The sequence below is a fragment of the Phyllobates terribilis genome, unplaced genomic scaffold, assembly GCF_046119375.1.
Source record: "Phyllobates terribilis strain yellow unplaced genomic scaffold, ASM4611937v1 Scaffold_4__5_contigs__length_816908805, whole genome shotgun sequence".
Classification (NCBI taxonomy): domain Eukaryota; kingdom Metazoa; phylum Chordata; class Amphibia; order Anura; family Dendrobatidae; genus Phyllobates; species Phyllobates terribilis.
The window spans coordinates 605,075,669-605,095,189 of NW_027362764.1; the positions used below are offsets into that span (position 1 = coordinate 605,075,669).

At 39.0% G+C, this 19,521-nt stretch overlaps 1 protein-coding gene across 2 annotated transcripts in view; it reads left to right on the forward strand.

Annotated features, from left to right (window-relative positions):
• Window positions 1–19,521, forward strand: part of SPIDR (scaffold protein involved in DNA repair) — a 613,128-nt gene that overhangs the window by 536,912 nt on the left and 56,695 nt on the right. For both annotated transcript variants that reach the window (XM_073679274.1, XM_073679275.1), the window contains exon 13: window positions 11,046–11,133. In XM_073679274.1, the coding sequence (XP_073535375.1) occupies window positions 11,046–11,133 (88 nt within the window). The remainder of the gene's footprint in view (window positions 1–11,045; window positions 11,134–19,521) is intronic.

Below are 19,521 nucleotides of genomic sequence, written 5' to 3' on the forward strand. Positions count from 1 at the left end.
TGAGCTTTTCACTGTGCCTGAAAAGTATTTCCCGATTACATGTAGGGTATTGCTGTGCTCAGGTAAAAATGGACAGCACAATTGTGCAATTTCTCCTATTAGCGCTTCTAAAAATTAAAAAATTGGGACTAAAACAAAATTTTAGTGGCAAAAATTTAATTATTCTTTCTTCACTGCCCAATGGTATAAAATTCTATGAGGCACATGTGGTGTCAACATGCTCACTGCACCCCTAGATGAATTCATTGGTGGGGTTCCATTGTTCTGGCACCTCAGGGGCTCTGCCAATATGACATGGCACCCTCAAACCATTCCTGCAAAATCTAAACTCCAATACGGCGCTTATTCCCTTCGGAGCTTTGCACTGTGCCTCAAAAGTAGTTTTCAACCACTTTTCAATTATTGGCATACTGAGGAGAAATTGCGTAACAAATTTTATGGTTAATTTTTTTCTTATTCTTTTTGAAAATTAAAAACTTGAGGCCAATGCAAAATTTTAGTGGAAAATGGTAATTTTCCTTTACTCAGCCCAATGTTATACAATTCTGTGAATCGCCTGAAGGTTAAAAATGCTCACTACACACCTAGATGAGAGGTGTAGTTTCCAAAATGGGGTTAATTTTGGGGGGTTTCCACTGTTTAGGCACATCAGGGGCTCTCCAAACGCCACATGGCATCCACTATCTATTCCAGCCAATTTTGCTCTCCAAAAGTCATATGGTGCTCCTTCCCTTCCGAGCCCTGCCGTGCGCCCAAACAGTAGTTTTCCTCGATGTATCGGGTATCTGCGTATTCAGGAGAAATTGCCCAACAAATTGTACAATCCATTTTCTCCTGTTTCCCTTGTGAAACTGCAAAATTTCGGGCTAAAGCATTGCTTTCATTTCTGTGAAGCACCTGAAGGGTTAAAAACTTCTTGAATATGGTTTTGAGCACCATGAGGCATGCAATTTTTAGAATGCTGTCACTTTGGGGTATTTTCTGTGATATAGGCACCTCAAAGTCACTTCAAATGTGATGCAGTCGCTAAAAAATATTGGTTTTGTTGGAAAATTGAGAAAACCAACTTTTAACCCTTCTAACGTCCTAACAAAAAAAAGTTATCTTTCAAAAATGGTGCTGATGTAAAGTAGATATGTGGAAAATGTCATTTATTAACTATTTTGTGTGATATTCCTCTCTGGTTTAAGGTCATAAGAATTGTTAGCTTGAAATTTGCCAAGTTTTCACCAAAATTCTGATATTTTTGCAAATAAACAAAAAAATATCCACCTAACTTTACCATTAACATAAAGTACAATATGTCACGTTAATCTCAGAATTACTCGGATTTGTTGAAGCGTTCCAGAGTTATTATCTCATAAAGTGACACTGGTCAGAATTGTAAAATTTGGCCTGTTCATTAAGGTGAAAACAGGCTGGGTGGTGAAAGCGTTAATTGGGCTCACCTGTCAATCTAATTATCACAGGTGTTTGAGATTGATTTCAGTGATTCAAAGAGACAAAATACTATCCATGAGTTTATTTGAAAAACAAAAAATTACATCTTTATGACATATAAATACAATTTGCAATAATAATTTGAAACGCAGTGTATATAAGATACCAATCAAAGCAACAATACTCAGAGATCAAATAGGTTTCTTACACATGGTCTATTCCAATGCTGTGCCCTCTTCTCTGTCTCTATACGCATTTCACATTCCGCTTCCTTAGGTGGTCACTGATGTAATGTCATGCTGCTCTTTTAAAAACCTGCTCTGAGTGACAGTGGCGCCGCTGGTTGGTATGGACATGCTCCACAACTATGCCCCACTTCAGGCTTTCACACCAAGGTGCACATGTCATGCAGTGAAGGTCTAATGACATCACAGAAATGTGCATCCCAACTCAAGAAACCTCCTGAAGATGGTCAGGGAAAGCACCATGCATGCGCACCCTACGGCCATTTTGTTCTGCTCCAAAAACATCTTTATATAATGTGCTACCAATGGCTATATATTATATGATTAGTAATACCTATCATTGTACCTAAATCTGATCAAAGTGCTTGCGTGCCACAAACCAAATAAAGTGCATGTATAATAATAATTTGCAATTACATGATACCATATAGGTTCATTTCCAGATGCGATGTGAGGTGGATACTAGTGGTGTCTGAGACTTTGAAATGAATTTAGGATGGAGGTTGCCTCACAAATATACCTAATATGCAAAGTGGCACTTTATACAGTCTGGAACTGAAAAGTGTAGTTATTATGTGAATTTTTCTGTCTGATAGTGGGAAAATTATTGTTTTATTTTGAAAGGGAAGGAACAGGAATTGTATAAATTACTGCACTGCAGAAGAAAAGTGTTGACATGGGATTAGAAATAATTTAAAGGCTTTGATTTTAATAATATTAACACATTCATGACATTGAAACATGTTACCTAAACAAGAAGCAAATGCTTTCTTCAGTACATGACATACTGGCTGATATTCAAGACTGTTTTCTTGACCGTTTAACATTCTTTTCAGCACAGGCAGAACATCTAAAATGTTTTCTGGCTTCATTCCACAATGCAGCTTCTTAATTAACGTTAGATTATCCTGATACACGCTATCCTGAAAAGCAAACAATAATTTACATGATGGTGCAAGCTAAATAAGTGGACATTTAGTACTCAAATGGTAACTGTTTCCATAATGCAATGTACAGCTAGCCTCATGGATTCCATAGGGGCTATATAAAAATATAGAACATCTTGGTCATTAAGAATTACAAAGTAACTCATAATTCAACAATGCCAATAAGAGGATTGAGGACCCTGCTCACAAGCTTACAATCATCTATGAAGAAAAAGGAGTCACACAAAAGCTAAAACCTGCTTCTATTGTGTGCGCAAGTTATCTTTTCTAATGGGTAAAGCTGCATGAACTGGTTAACAGCCAATGAGCTTATAGGTACAGATACAAAGTGCTACTGAGTGCATGCAGTGTGTAGGATCAGGTTATGAGGAGAAATGTAGGAAGGGATAAACTGAAAAAAGTTCGATCAGTGAATTGATTTGATAGTCCTGACTAAAAAGATGTTTTTTTAGTGCACGCCTAAAACTTTGGACAGTGGAAATTAACCATGTTAACTGAGATAATACATTCCAGAGGATTGGTACAGCATGAGCAAATTCTTGGCGTGAGAGGTTTAGATTATGGAAGATGTTAGTTTTTGATCAATAACGGAATGGAGAACACTTGTTGGGTGTTTAACAGAGATGAGAAAGGAAATATATTGCTGGTTCAGTACTGTAAAGAGCTATGTGGTTGAGCGTGATAAGTTTATATTGAATTCTGAAGCAGACGGGAAACCAGTGCAATGACTGGCACAGCATGGAGTCATCAGTGTAGCGGCTGGACAGAATGATGAGCCTAGCTGCTGCATTAAGGATAGATTGGAGAGAGGAGAGCTCAGTGAGATGAAGATCTATTAGTAGTAATTTGCAATAGTCAACATGAAAATTAATTAGAGTAGCAGTAAGATTTTTTTATAGTTTCAATGGTAAGAAAGGGGTGGATAGTCTTTATATTTTGGAAGTGCTGGTGCCAAGAGCGGGCAACTGATTGGATAAAGAGAGTAAAGGAAAGAAAACACGAAAACAGCAATTATGCTGCTTGGGAATTATGGTAAATGAGATACTGAAAATGTGGTCAGAGAAAGAGGAACGACAGAGCGATATTCATAAGGCCAATATTGCTGAGCATTCTGAGGTGAAGATGGTGATCCATGGTGTGAAAATCTGCAGAAGAGATCCAGAAGAATCAGAAGAAAGTTATTAGAATTAGATTTATCTGTTAGTAGATTGTTAGGCAACTTCGTAAGTGCCGTTCCTGTAGAGTAAGGGTGGGGAATTAAGTTTTCTGCCAAGAGCCATTTGGATATTTTTTACCATCCTTTGGGGGCCGTACATATTGCGCTATACCTCCACCCACAAAGTACGTCGTAACGCTGGCACTGGTGTCAGGACATAATCTCTCATTGCACGCGCCTCAGCATTCAGTACTGAACACTGCGTGCACATGCTCACAGAGCAAGAAGAAATTAATGGGCCGGTGACAATCAAAATACAGCTGCCAGCCCAAGTACTGTGTCCTAAGGAATCTGCCCGGGGGCCAGATGAAAGGTCATAGAGGACCGTAAATGGCCTGCAGGCTTCAGGTTCCCCACCCCTGCTGTAGTGTATAGCATGCAGAAACCGAACTGTAAGGGGTCGAAAAAAGAGTTTTCATAATAATAGAGTATTAACCGGAAGTAGATGAAAGGAAAATTAGAGACAGGTCTGTAATTAGCAAAACAATGTGGGTTAAGAGATGGGTTTCTTTAGTAATGGAGTTATGACACAGGTTTGAAAGAAGAAGTTAAAATACCAGAAGAAAGGGAGAGATTGAATATTTTAGTTAGTTGAATGATGACAGCTGGGGAGACAAACTAGAGGAGGTAAGTGTATCTTCCTCTTATCTGTGTCTGTGTTTTGCTTGTTAAAGGGGTTGTCCTGTCTCAAACCATAAGTCTGCAGTCATTCTGTAACTGCAGACTTGTAAATCCTCACATCGCGTGCGCTGTTAAGATTCTCCGGAGTCAGGAGAGGAGGGAGAATGACCGCAAGTATGCAGTTTGCATACATGCCGTCATGTGCCAGCTAGACTGTATCTGGCCTCGCTCAATGCAAGTGTATTGAGTGAGGCTGGATACAATCTAGTCGGACTGTGGCCCGAAATATGCAAATCGCATACTTGGGGTCACATGACCACTCGCTGCCTACTCCAGAGAATCCTCACAACGCGCAGTACAGGCGAAGTCTGCAGACTTGTAGTTTTAGACTGGACAACCCCTTTAAAGTATGATAGTGCTCACTTCAATAGAAGAAAGTCACAACCATGGTTGATCGTCTTGGAGATATTGAGCATTAGGTCACCATGCTGCACACCTACAGACAGAAACTAATTCCTCTTGTACGATCATCTCATCGACCCTCCCCTCTCTCTTGTTTTTCTTGTTTTGTGTTTGCCGATCCTATAGTTTTTGAAGTCTTATAGTTGGAAATGTGCACAAGTGGAAGGCTTTAGTAACACCCACTTGGCATGCCATATGCTCTCTGCAAACTAGCAGCACAAACTCCTCTTCTAAAAGTTTTCAATACAATTTTATATTTATGCTTCAGAAGTGAATTGGAACTAAATACTGTCTTAGTTTATAAGTAGTAGATTTCCATTTATCTGTTTGTCACAAGATTTCACAATAACTGCATACATTAGTAAATAAATATCTTAGCCCTTCTGCACCTGATGTACTTACTTTGGAAGTCCATGTCAGAATAGCTATATAATTATTCTCAATGGGATTATATTAAAATTAGATCTAGTTGGACTCATTACATGCTATGTTTAATGTCAATATTAAGTAAGCACACCAAACCTAGATCTAAGAGATATATTTAATGTTCTATACAGTTTGTGTCAAGAATGGAAGTTATCCCATAGGATGGGGAATATCTTACTGATCTCTGTGACCCCTATCGATCCTGAGATTGGTGCATTGAAGCCCTGCAGGCTTACTGTCCAAGTGACCAAATCCTTAGGGATAGTTCTCATTTTAACCACAAGAATAAGAAGGAGCAAACTATCCAAAATATCAAACTATCTCAAAATGTATTAAGTAATATGAAATTCATCACTACATAAAAGACAATAGAACATCTATTGTCAATAAAATCAATACATCGTATTAGACTGAAATGCAGACAACAAAAAAGCTGTTCGTTGTCAGGTTATGTTATGAAATGAGCCATTTCTTAATGATTTTGACCTGAATTCAAATCTGACAATCAAAATTTTTAGTTGGCTCTTGTTTCTATGATATCGCAGAGTTTTCATTTTACTGCTACATATAATTAATGCATAAAAGTTTCAGTACTTTGAAACATTATTATTTTTCCTTTCGCTCTTCCCGATTGCCCTGGTGCCGGAACTTGTGGGGTAGTGTTTATTCAAGTAAATATTTGTTGTGTGTTTTTTTTCTTTTTACTTACTGGGTTGCTAATGGGTGTGTCTGAAAAAAACACCTCTCCATTACTGACACCAGAGCTTGATGTCAGCTGTGTTTTTGACACTACAGAGCTGACATCAACCCCACTACCATTACCCCAATTGCCAATGCACCAGGGCAATTGGGAAGAGCCAGGCAAAGCGCCAGAATTGGAGCATCTCATGTGATGCGCCACTTCTAGGGCGACTGCGGGCTGGTATTTTTAGGCTAGAAAGTGCCCAATAACCATGGACCTTCCGAACCTGATATCAGCTCTCAGCTGTCTGCTTTACTTCGCTGGTTACGAAAATTGGGGGGACCCCACATCATTTTTTTCATTTATTTAATCATAAAATGCTTTAGAATAAGCTCCACATGGTGCAATTTTATATTATGTCAGGGAATTATGCAATTAAATGTCTGCCGCTCTGTCTATATATATATATATATCTGTATATCTATATCTATTATCTATCTGTTTTCCATCTCTGTAGATCTGACAGAAAAAAGACCCTCTTCTCCAATGCTTAATGTAAAAATCCTTTATTGTTATATTGATTCAAAATCGTGTAAAAAGAGAAAATAGGGGAATGTGTAAGATGCAAAAAACAGACCCAGGGCACAGCATAAAAACACTGTTGTAAATGGTAACTAAAATTTACAACAAAATATTATCCATATATACCTGGAGACCTCAGAATCAAACCACCACATTCATTGTAAATCTAAAATGGAAAGTTATACACACATAGAATATAAATAATGTTTAAATAATGGATGGTAGTGTGATGCATAGAGTAAATAGATATACCTTATATATATAAAAACAAAAGAAAGTAAACAGGGTGTGTGCAAATAAAGCTGGAAGGTGTGCCAGTGTGGGTGTCTCACAAGGGGAGAACTAAGCCAGTGCAAACAAATGAGCAGACAAAGGTGCAAAAATCAAATAACGAACACACATAACCATTCATATGTTTTATACACCTGTAAACAACGCAGGAGAATAGTTACCATATCCCCAGGAGGCCTAGGGGACATTTTTGTCTCTCATATTGACACTGAGGCCAAATAGGTTATCTATCTATCTCTATAGCATTGACTGCTGTCTAAAAACGCATGCAAAAACGCTACAAATCCGCAATCATTTTTAGACCTGCGTTTTTATAGTGTTATTTTTACTGACTACATTGAAGTCAATGAGTGAAAAAATGCTGTAAAAACGCTGAAAGAATTGACATGCTACAGCTTTGAATCTGCAACAAATCTGCAAGTCACAAATAAGCAGCGTGTGCATGAGACTTCAGGATTCTCATTCACTTTACTGGCGTCAGGATTCCCTTCAGGTTATGTAACAAATCCACGAGACAAAAACACGACATGTGCACACGGTCTTAAAGAGGACCTTTACCCAAATTTTTCACGTTGAACTGGAGACATGATGTAATATTGGCTGCAGAGTGGAATAAAATGTGTTTGTTTTTTTTACTTCATCTCTTGGTATGAGGAGATATTTGCAATCAAAATATTTGGCATCTAATGAGATAACTTTTGTGTGTGTGTGTTGGGGGGTACAGCAGATGTGACAGTGCTATGAAAGAAGGGGAGATGATAGAAGGGTTTGTAATGTGACACAGCTAAATTCAGTTGCACTGCTCCCCCCCCCCCCTCCCACAGTGACTTTTTTGAAAGGTGTTCATCATCTGTGCTTTCTAATCATGCTGGAGGACCAGGCTGTCTGTCATACTGACATCAGCGCTGTCCCACCCGCTGAGAAATCTGCTCTGCTTTGTGGAGAATCTTGTTCTTTCCTTTGAGTATTCATGCCTACTTATGATAGGCCTGGATCATAAAGGGAGAAGTACACACCATCAGTAACAATTATCTGATAATACCCACTTGGAGTTAAAACTTTAGCTCACTTGATGCCAAATATTTTGATTGCTTATATCATCTCAATGGAGAGGCAAAATTATTATTATTATAAAAACTAATGTTTAATTCAGCACTGCAGCCACTATTACATCCTGTGTCCAGTTCAACATGAAAAATGTGTTGACATTCTGCATTCTAGAAGTAGGAAAACAAGTCTTCTGATACTTTAATGGCTCAGGAAATGCTTTTATCAGTTTCCTAAACATTGAGCCAAACTGTAGCTCCAGTTTACCTTTTCGTCTTTTTTTTTTCTCAGCACAAGGAATGCAAAACATAAATATATATTGAAATGCATAGATACAAAGATGATTGGGTTTATGTTTTTCTTATTGCGCCTCATTCTGTCTTGTAATCAGATATCAGAGCTTGCCTCTCCAAGAGGCACAATGAAAGCATGTAAGTGTTGGATGCTGCAGAAGCTGGAGCACTTCGCACATGGCTAATTTACATATTGTGTCACTGCAAAAAGCATGGGGAAACCTCAGCACATGCTGGAATGATAGCACAACACTGACAGCACATAATGGCCTGCAAGACTGCTTAACACTTTCTCTCCAGTCTGAAAAACCATGCTCACCTTCTCATGAGACGAGATTACAGTGGGTTATTTTTTAGTGTGGATTGATGCCACAAAATGTTTTAATGCAGAAAATAAGTTATTCGCTTGTAGAATGTTTGCATTAGTATATACTGTCTGGCCATTTGATATTTCTTTTTGACACCCAGCCTTCTATTGAATGTGTGACAGCACTTGTGCTTAGACAGTAGTGTTGCTTCAATTCATTACAAAACCTGAGAAGCTTACCACTTATCATCCTCTGCACATGGACATATGCTCTCACCTCATTTTAATGGTATGAGGCTGAACAAATTACCATGCTGAAATGTTTTTAATGTCTTATTCCTGTAAAAAGTGTAATAAGTCTTGTGGTACATATTTTTAATTACTTATTGGACAACACATATCTAATAATGCACTTAGAGATTAAAGTAATCATGTAATGGTTGAATAATAAAAAAAATACATTAATTCAATCAAATAATTACCATTATTTGAGTAAGAGATTGCACAAAAGACTAAAATGCATGATGTAGGGGGTTGCCATAAATAACCCTGGTTAAAGCAACAGGCGAAACGTGCTTTGGCAATTCTCCTGGTGTGGGGCTTGTACCTGTCTTGATGCACTTACTTTATGCCTATTTATGCAATATATGTCCCTCCCTGATTTATGGGTTCATCATGTGTACTGTTGTGGTTTCATTACATTCATTGCTCTGTAGCACGTCACCACTGGGTTATATTTTGATTGTGATGGCTACTTGACTTTTGTCTCTTTATTCAGTCATATTTTACCAGTATAACACTTTTTCAGCACCAGTCATTTTATTAACATGTTTACATATTCGGACATTCTGGGTAATTAATTGGCCATATATAATTCTAATTACCGTATGTCAGTACTTCATCATGATTTTTTTATGAATTTTGAATACTATTTAATTCTGCATATTTATGGTAACTCCTACATCATGCATTTTAATCCTGTGTGCAATCCCTTCCCACGTATCATTGTAATTATTTGTTTGATTGAATTAATGTAATATATAGATATACATACAGTACAGACCAAAAGTTTGGACACACTTTCTCATTTAAAGATTTTTCTGTATTTTCATGACTTTGAAAATTGTACATTCACACTGAAGGCATCAAAACTATGAATTAACACATGTGGAATTATATACTTAACAAAAAAGTGTGAAACAACTGAAAATATGTCTTATATTCTAGGTTCTTCAAAGTAGCCACCTTGGTTAAGGAAAATTGGAGATTTGTATGAAACTTCTGTTTTTATTCCCTTCCAAATTCTAAAAAAAAGATTTAACTTACCTTCTTCTGATTTCTTTTTATACTCTCATTTAAAGAGCATTATTTTGGAATTCATTTCTGGCAAACTTATCGTTTCTGAAACCTCGGTGAACCTGTTAAGTAACCCATCCCATAAAATTTTTTGGAGCCTGAGACACATATATAACAGCTTCAATAATGATCTTTCTTTCCAAAAACACATCTACATGATACGATGGGAAAAAGACCTAAAACTCAATTTCCAATCCGACCAATGGGAGAATGCTGTTCTTTTTTCTCAAGCCTCTAATATATCTATGCCCTTACAAGAGGCCTACTTCAAAATTCTAACCAGATGGTATTACACTCCAATCAGGCTCCACCATATAAAGCCCAGCAACTCTCCCCTTTGTTGGAGAGAGTGCGGCCTTAGAGGAGATCTTTTACATCTCTTTTGGAGCTGCCCTAAAATTTGTAATCTATGGGCTCAGATCTCTTCTTTGGTAGATGATCTTTTGGGCAGACCATCAGTATTGACCCCTCAAATGGCCTTACTATCCCTGGATCTTGAATCATACAAGTCTTTTGAAAGATCTTTGGTGATTCATTTATTTTCAGTTTGTAAGAACGCATTGGCTTTTTATTGGAGAAAGTCACATGTCCCCACTTTGGAGGACTTAGTTGATAAGATGAATCTCCACAGAATATTTGAACTCAGATTTGCCCTTATCAACAATAACTTACTTAAATTCTCTAGGAAGTGGGATATTTGGCTCAATAAGTTCCCTCAACCCTCTCATAACGCTGGAATATCTTAATGTGTGTCATACGTTTAGCTCATTAATATGTTTAATTACTGCTAATATGATAGTAGTGTGTGCTTAAATTGTTCAAGTTTATGTATTTTCGTATATACTATTTGACGAACAAATTTCTCCCATCTTTCCTCTTTATTCCATTCCCGTTTGTACCCTTTCCCTTCCCCTTCCCTCGGAATTTACCCTTCTCACGAATATTCTTTTGTCACTACTTTTATGCTACGACTGTTATTCCCCTGTTAAACTGTTTATCAAAAATAAAAAAAAATATGGTAAAACAAAGTAGCCACCTTTTGCTTTTGGGACCGCCGTGTATTATATGTGTTGTATGTCATATTTATAGGTATACCTACTAATGGTAATAATGTGTGTCATTATTTGCAGGGCTCCTGGGCTCTTCAGTCTTATTGATAGTTTGTGGCCCCCTTTGATACCCATAAAAATTCATGGCTACAGTCAAGTACAAGTACAGGTGAGAAAAAAAACAAATTGTGCTAATCTAACACTATAATATACTTACAGGGCATTATTAGTCTCCATACAAGCAATGGTTGAAAAAACATAACTGATGAGTACATTCTAACTTTTTTAAGTATTTCAATTATCATCTATAAATGTGTTAAACAGTGTCATATACCACTGCAGTGTGGATAGACCACTTGACTATCTACATTGAATGAATTGGTAGTACTCATGTGTTACCACTAGAACTGATCCAATCTGCCAAGATTGTCAGTTACCAAATTGCATGAACGTTCCTAATTATGCTCTGGGATCTCTCAGAAATCCTAGCATAAAAAATTGTATAATGTAAAAGAAAATATGAACTCTCACCTCACTTTTTTTGAGCACTCATTTTCCCCTTTCCCAGTTGCACGAATTCTCTTTGGCCACCCCTTTCTCCCCCCGCTTGCTCAGGGCCCTGGCACAATACTTACCTCTTCCAGCGCCTCCGCAACAGGTCTTGTATCTTCTATGGCTGCTGCACTTTGACGTCAGTGGGCGCGATGACATCTTTCCACAGCACCCTCTACTGATCAGTCACAGCGCGATGCTTCTGAGGAGCCCAGAGCAGCGGCAGCGATGAGAGCAGCGGCAGCAGGTGAGGTGAGTATTTATTTTTTTTTTTTTAATGTATGGAGGCATGGGGTATTATATGGGGGCGCATGGGGCATTATATGGGGGCCCAGCCTGCATGGGGCATTATATGGGGGCACAGCCTGAATGGAGCATTATATGGGGGCCCAGCCTGAATGGAGCATTATATGGGGGCACAGCCTGCATGGGGTATTATATGGGGGCACAGCCTGCATGGGGCATTATATGGGGGCCAGTATTCTGTATGGAGCATTATATGGGGGCCAGTATTCTGTATGAAGCATTATATGGGGACCAGTATTTTGTATGGCGCATTATAAGTGGGTCAGTATTCTGTATGGAGCATTATATGGGGGCCAGTATTCTGTATGGAGCATTATATGGGGGCCAGTATTCTGTATGGAGCATTATATGGGGACCAGTATTTTGTATGGCGCATTATAAGTGGGCCAGTATTCTGTATGGAGCATTATATGGGGGTCAGTATTCTGTATGGAGCGTTATATGGGGGCCAGTATTCTGTATGGAGCTTTATATGGGGGCCAGTATTCTGTATGGAGCGTTATATGGGGGCCAGTATTCTGTATGGAGCGTTATATGGGGGCCAGTATTCTGTATGAAGCGTTATATGGGGGCCAGTATTCTGTATGGAGCGTTATATGGGGGCCAGTATTCTGTATGGAGCGTTACATGGGGGCCAGTATTCTGCATGGAGCATTATATGGAGTCCATTATTCTGTATGGAGCAAGATATGGGGCCCATAATACTATATGGAGGACTTAGTGGTGCCCATAATACTATATGGAGGACTATACTGTCCGGTCTGCACTGTGCGCTGCGAGGATTCGCTGGTTTCTGAGCTATTGTAGAATTTACAATAGATATCACTCATGTAATGTAAGAAGTGAAATCTTTGCATTGTACTATATATATATATATTTCTCTGCGGTATCTGTGCATCATGAATCGTGGTATGTGTTAAAGGGGCCCACTGAGACTCTTTCGCCCAGGGCCCACTAAAACCTGGAGCCGCCCCTGGTTACAGTGATACACAGTGTTTACAGATTCAGAAATTTGTATCTAAAAAAAAATGTTTGGTTTGTGTTGACCATTTTCTGAGACCCGTAACATTTTTAGTTTTTAGTCGAGTGTGCTGAGTGAGGGCTTGTTGTTTTTATGACGAGCTCACAGTTCTACTGGTATTAATTTGGGGTTGATATGATGTTTTGATCTGTTTTTATTGCATCATTTTAGGGAGGAGTAGTGACCAAAAAAAATGGATTTCTGACATTTTGATTTATTTTCTCGTTATGGTATTTACCTATTTGATTATTAAATATTCTATTTTGAGAGGCTTTTATTAACGCGGAGATACCAAATGTTTTGTTTTCATAATTTTGTTTTACAATTTTAATGGGGGAAAAAGGAGGTCCTGTCACCAGTTTGTGCTGTTGTTCTCTTCCCTCTGCTCCCCTGAGTATTTTTTTTTTGGTCAGTTTTTTTCAATCTGAAATACAGTTCCAGGGATATGTTTTTTTCTTTTTACTGCTGATTTTTATAATCTTTACCATGGGGGCGTGGCTCACAAGATTTCCCAGGGTTACTTTACGCTGCTACGCGTTACACGTCCCCTTGGCAAGGACTATAAAAATTAGCACTAAATTAGGAGGCCCATATCTCTTTGTCAGATTTTTTTTAAAAAAGAAACAACATCTGAATACTCCGTAGCAACGGGAATAAAATAATAGCAAAAACTGTCCATTTTCGATTTGGTGACTGGTTCTCTTTAGTAGAGGATCTGCCGTCACATTTTTGTTCATAATTGAAAGACCTCCACATAAAACCCTGCAGGGGGAATATTCATTGTAGAGTTCTGGAATCATCGTATTACAAGAATTAAAGACCTGTGATTGTTTTGTGACAAACTAAATGTTTGGAAAATGGGTACAGAATTACAGATTAATACCTCATAGTTTTTTAATATGGTAACAATTAGCAGAAAAAAAGCAATCTATTAATCTTCTATATGAAGGTAATCTTGGGCTATTTCAAGTGAATAGTAGCACCTGTTAGCCCTAATGCCCCCACGTTTTGTGACATGAAAAAGTTGACAGTGATTTAAAAAACAGTAATGAGTTTAGTCATCAGTGAAAATGTTCTTTATTGGGCTCATAGCAAAATTTGAAACTGAGGTGGATAAACTAATGTTCATAGGAGCTCATTTCGTGAGAGGGTGCACTTTTACCTTAAAGGGAATCTGTCCCCAGGTTTTTACTACCTTATCTGACAGCAGTGTAATGTAGGAAAAGAGACCCTGATTCCAGGGATGTATCACGTTGTTTACTGGGTTCAGCTGTTGTGACACAATCACGGTTCTTAGGCTATGTGCCCACGATGCAGAAATGCTCCGGATTTTTCCTGAGCGTTTCTGCATCTCCCCTTGCAGAAAAAAACACATGTGGATTGTACATGCGGATTGTACATGCGGATTGTACATGCGTTTTTCCTGCCAGGGACATGCGGATGTGAAGCGTTCTACACAGGCATTTCTGCATGCAGGTTGACAAGCGCTTTCCAAGCGATTTTAGCATCACTTGGAAAGTGCTTGTCAACTTGGTTACACTATATAAATCCATGCAAACGGCATGGATTTATATAGTGTGACCCCAAAGAATGGTTAAAAATAAAAAAATAAATCTATTCTTACCTTCTGATGGCCCCCGCAGTTTTGCTTCGCTCCGTCCTGGCTGCCGGCAGATCGCGGTACACTGAAGGACCTGCTGACGTCAGCATCGCGTGACCCGTCACATGACTATGACATCAGCGCGGGTCCTTAAGTCTACCGCGATCTGCCGGCATGGGAGGATGAGCGCAGCGGGGGCCGTCAGAAGGTAAGTATAACATTTATTTTTTATTTTATTCTTTCTTTTTTTCACAGGTTCTATGGTACCCGGGTCCGGAGGAGAGTCTCCTGTCCTCCACACCCGGGTACCATCCCCACATTGGAACGCATGGAATGCGCATCTACATATACAGTGATGCGGAATCCATGCGTTCCAATGCAAGTCAATGGCGGCGAAAACGCAGCACTTCCGCAAAATAATTGGTAGTGCTGCGTTTTTTTCCGCAATGATAATCCGCAGCGGAAATTTCCGCTACATGTGCACAGCACATGCGGATTATTATTGGGGAACATGGCAGGCCTTCGACCATGCGTTTTTTAAGCGTTTCTGCAGCGTTTTTGCTGCTGCGGAAACGCTTAAAAAACGCATTGTGGGCACACAGCCTTACAGTCAAAATGTTGCAGAGCTGAGAAAGCTAACCCCGTCCACACCAGACTCTCTATGTATGTAGTCTATTGGCAGTCAGCTGCTTATCAGAGGGGGAGTGGTCGGACTAGGACTCATGGACTGCTGTATAGTGTTGAGCAAGCATGTTCTGTTAACCCTTTCGCCGAGTATGCTCGGGCCGAGCTCCGAGTATTTACAGCTGCTCGGTGATATGCTTGAATCGCTCCCGTGTGCATGATTTGCGACTGTTGGACAGTTTTATTACATGGGAGGAATGTCTTTTTCTTACACATTCCTCCCATGTAATAAAGCTGCCAAACAGTTGCAAATCATGCACACGGGAGCGATTCAACCATATCACCGAGCAGCTGTAAATACTCGGAGCTCGGCCCGAGCGTACTCGGACAGAACATACTCGCTCAACACTACTGCTGTACAGTAGTCCAGGCAATTATAATTACCAGGTGATAAAACCTTGATAGTAAGTAAACAGCACACAGCCTGATAAGTGACACGTCCTTGAAATCTGTGTTTTAACCCTTACCTTATGCTGTCCTCAGATTACATATCAAAAACCTGCTGACCGATTCCCTTCAAAAACAAAGAAACCATAAACCTTGAATTGGTAAACAGGGAAATGAACAAATAAACAGCAATCCAAGAATTAGTTTTATTTTTTTTACACCGTTCACTATGTGGTATAAGTGAAAAGACACCTTTTTTCTTTGTGTCAATTTAATTACAGCGATACCAGATTTATATGTTTTGTTTTTATGTTTTGCTACTTTTACACACTAAAAAAGCTTTTTTAAGAACATTATTTTTTTAGCCAACACAGCTGTAGAAGCACTTAGTTTTTTACAGGTCTAGTTGAAGTTTTTATTAGTATCATTTTGGGGTGTGTAATATTTTTTCATCGCTTTTTATTCAGATTTTTCAGATGCAGAATGAACAAAAGACAACAATTCAGTTATTGTTTTATTTATTTTTACGCTGTTCACCGTGCAGTAAATGTGATAAAACAGATTGATTCTTCAGATCAGTATAATTATAGCGATACCAGATCTATATATTTTTTTAAGGATTTTGTACACAAAAAAACTAAATTTGACTAATATGTATTTGTATCTTCATATTCTGAGATTTTTAAACCGTATTTTTTACATAAAACTTTTTTCATTGTTTTGATTGCTGTATATTCCATTTTTGTGTGAGAGTATGATGAAAAATCTACATTTTTGTGTTTTTTCTTTTTACAATGTATGCTGTTTGTAATAAATAACGTGAACGTTTTATTGTTTGGGTTCCGGTAGTGGCGATACTTTTTTTTTTTGCTTGTTTGCTTTCACACAAAAGCTGCGTTTCTATTAGCAAAACGGCGCTCTATGTTTTTTTGTCCTTTTTTTCTTTTTTACATGTTTACAAATTGTATTTTTTTTTCTTTTTTACTTAGTCTCATTGTGGGACATGAATATTTTTCACTTTTATCGTTGTCTCGTACAGTGCACTTCACAGCAATATCAAAGTAGTTAATTGGCTCCAATCATTTGTATAACCAATCAGGACCAATGCCACAGAGATGTCAGCTGTAATATACAGCTGACAACCGCTGCATTTTTGCCTATCAGGGGGTTCTATACACTTAGGGTATGTGCACACTTTAAGTATTTACTGCGTTTTTGTCGTGTTTTTTTTCTGCACAGTTTTGTCACAAAGCCTGAAGGATTTCCTAGTACCAGCAAAGTGAATGAGATTTCTGAAGTCTCATGCACACGTTGCTTATTTTTTCCTTGCAGATTTGAAGCAGTTTCATATCTGTAGCATGTCAATTCTTTCAGTGTATTTTGCAGCGTTTTTCACCTAATACAATGTATGGGAAAAAATGGATCCAAAACATAAATAAAAAGGCATTCAAAATGTGAAAAAAACATGTGTTTTTCCTTCCAACACATCAATATTTTCAGCAGACTTTTCTGATGCAAATACTGAGAGTGTGCATATGCCCTAAATTCCTCAACGCCATAAACAATTGGCCCTCAGGAATAAGGCATCTTAATAACCACCGTTATAAAGCATATAAGTGGTCATTAGCTGGTTAAGTTGGGAACCGTGTGAATGGGTGGGTTTTGACAATTTTTGATTCATAGGAGGTGGAGAATTCTGGTTCAGACAGTTGTCGAAAAGTAAACACAAGACATTAAAGAAGCACGATCACTAAACTTTTTATTGCGTAACCCTGTGTAAATGTATATGTAAGTGTGTTAACATGCTCACCAATCCCTGTCATACCCTCATTTTGTACACTGCTCTGGTCATCTTCAGGGTCACATGCCGACTATTCTAACTTACTAATCACACAGGAGTCTATGGATCTGATTCATCAAAGTTTTTTTATGTAACAATTTTGGCATAATAAGGTTTGAAAAGTCACTAAATTTTGGCACAACTCGAGATTGCGCTAACAGTTTGCAACTTAAGTCGTTCTCACTGCATTTTCGCCCATCTCCAGCAAAGTAGGCTTAGTTGGTGAGGGACAGAGTGTGGCAACCCCTGCACGCCAAATTCATGACGAGGCACCAAAGGCTTACATTATAAAAGCGACTTCCGGGTCACACAAAGGCCTCAACTCATCAAGACCGGCGTAGTTCACATTGGACTTGATGAGGGGGCGTGCAGAAGTCTGACGCTCCTGATTAATGAATCAGGAGCATTGGACAAGTGGTGTGCACCTCCATGTGCGTTGCGCCCCAAATATTACTTCAAGACTGCAATAAGATTTGTGGAGTAAGGGATGTCACGGCTAGTCTTGAATTTGATGAGCGGGAGTTCTCATACCCACGTCCCACACCAGCTCTAACTTCTTTGTTGGAGCTAGGCACACACCACTTAATGAATCAGAAGCGTCAAACAAGTGGTATGTGCCTCACCACAAATCTTACATTCAAAGACTGGAGTAAGATTGGTAGCATACAGTGCTGGCCAAAAGTATTGGCACCCCTGCAATTCTGTCAGATAATACTCGGTTTCTTCCTGAAAATAATTGCAATCACAAATTCTTTGGTATTATTCTCTTCATTTAATTTGTCTTCAATGAAAAAAACACAAAAAGAATTGTCCTAAAGCCAAATTGGATATAATTCCACACCAAACCTAAAAAAGGGGGTGGACAAAAGTATTGGCGCCCTTTGAAAAATCATGTGATGCTTCTCTAATTCGTGTAATTAACAGCACCTGTAACTTACCTGTGGCACCTAACAGGTGTTGGCAATAACTAAATCACACTTGCAGCCAGTTAACATGGATTAAAGTTGACTCAACCCACAGGTGTCCTTGTGTGTACCACATTGAGCATGGAGAAAAGAAAGAAGACCAAAGAACTGTCTGAGGACTTGAGAAACCAAATTGTGAGGAAGCATGAGCAATCTCAAGGCTACAGGTCCATCTCCAAAGGCCTGAGTGTTCCTGTGTCTTCCTGCGCAGTGTCATCAAGAAGTTTAAAGCCCATGGCACTGTGGCTAACCTCCCTAGATGTGGACGGAAAAGAAAAATTGATGAGAGATTTCAACGCAAGATTGTGCGGATGGTGGATAAAGAACCTCGACTAACATCCAAACAAGTTCAAGCTGCCCTGCAGTCCGAGGGTACAACAGTGTCAACCTGTAATATCCGTCGACGTCTGAATGAAAAGGGACTGTATGGTAGGATACCCAGGAAGACCCCACTTCTTACCCCGAGACATAAAAAAGCCAGGCTGGAGTTTGCCAAAACTTACCTGAGAAAGCCTAAAACGTTTTGGAAGAATGTTCTCTGGTCAGATGAGACAAAAGTAGAACTTTTTGGGAAAAAGCATCAACATAGAGTGTACAGGAAAAAAAAAAGAGGCATTCAAAGAAAAGAACACGGTCCCTACAGTCAAACATGACGGAGGTTCCCTAATGTTTTGGGGTTGCTTTGCTGCCTCTGGCACTGGACTGCTTGACCGTGTGCATGGCATTATGAAGTCTGAAGACTACCAACAAATTTTGCAGCATAATGTAGGGCCCAGTGTGAGAAAGCTGGGTCTCCCTCAGAGGTCATGGGTCTTCCAGCAGGACAATGACCCAAAGCACACTTCCAAAAGCACTATAAAATGGTTTTAGAGAAAGCACTGGAGACTTCTAAGGTGGCCAGCAATGAGTACAGACCTGAATCCCATAGAACACCTGTGGAGAGATCTCAAAATGGCAGTTTGGAGAAGGCACCCTTCAAATATCAGGGACCTGGAGCAGTTTGCCAAAGAAGAATGGTCTACAATTCCAGCAGAGCATTGTAAGAAACTCATTGATGGTTACCGGAAGCGGTTGTTCGCAGTTATTTTGGCTAAAACCAAGTATTAGGCTGAGGGTGCCAATACTTTTGTCCGGCCCATTTTTGGAGTTTTGTGTGAAATGATCAATGATTTGATTTTTGCTTCATTCTCTTTTGTGTTTTT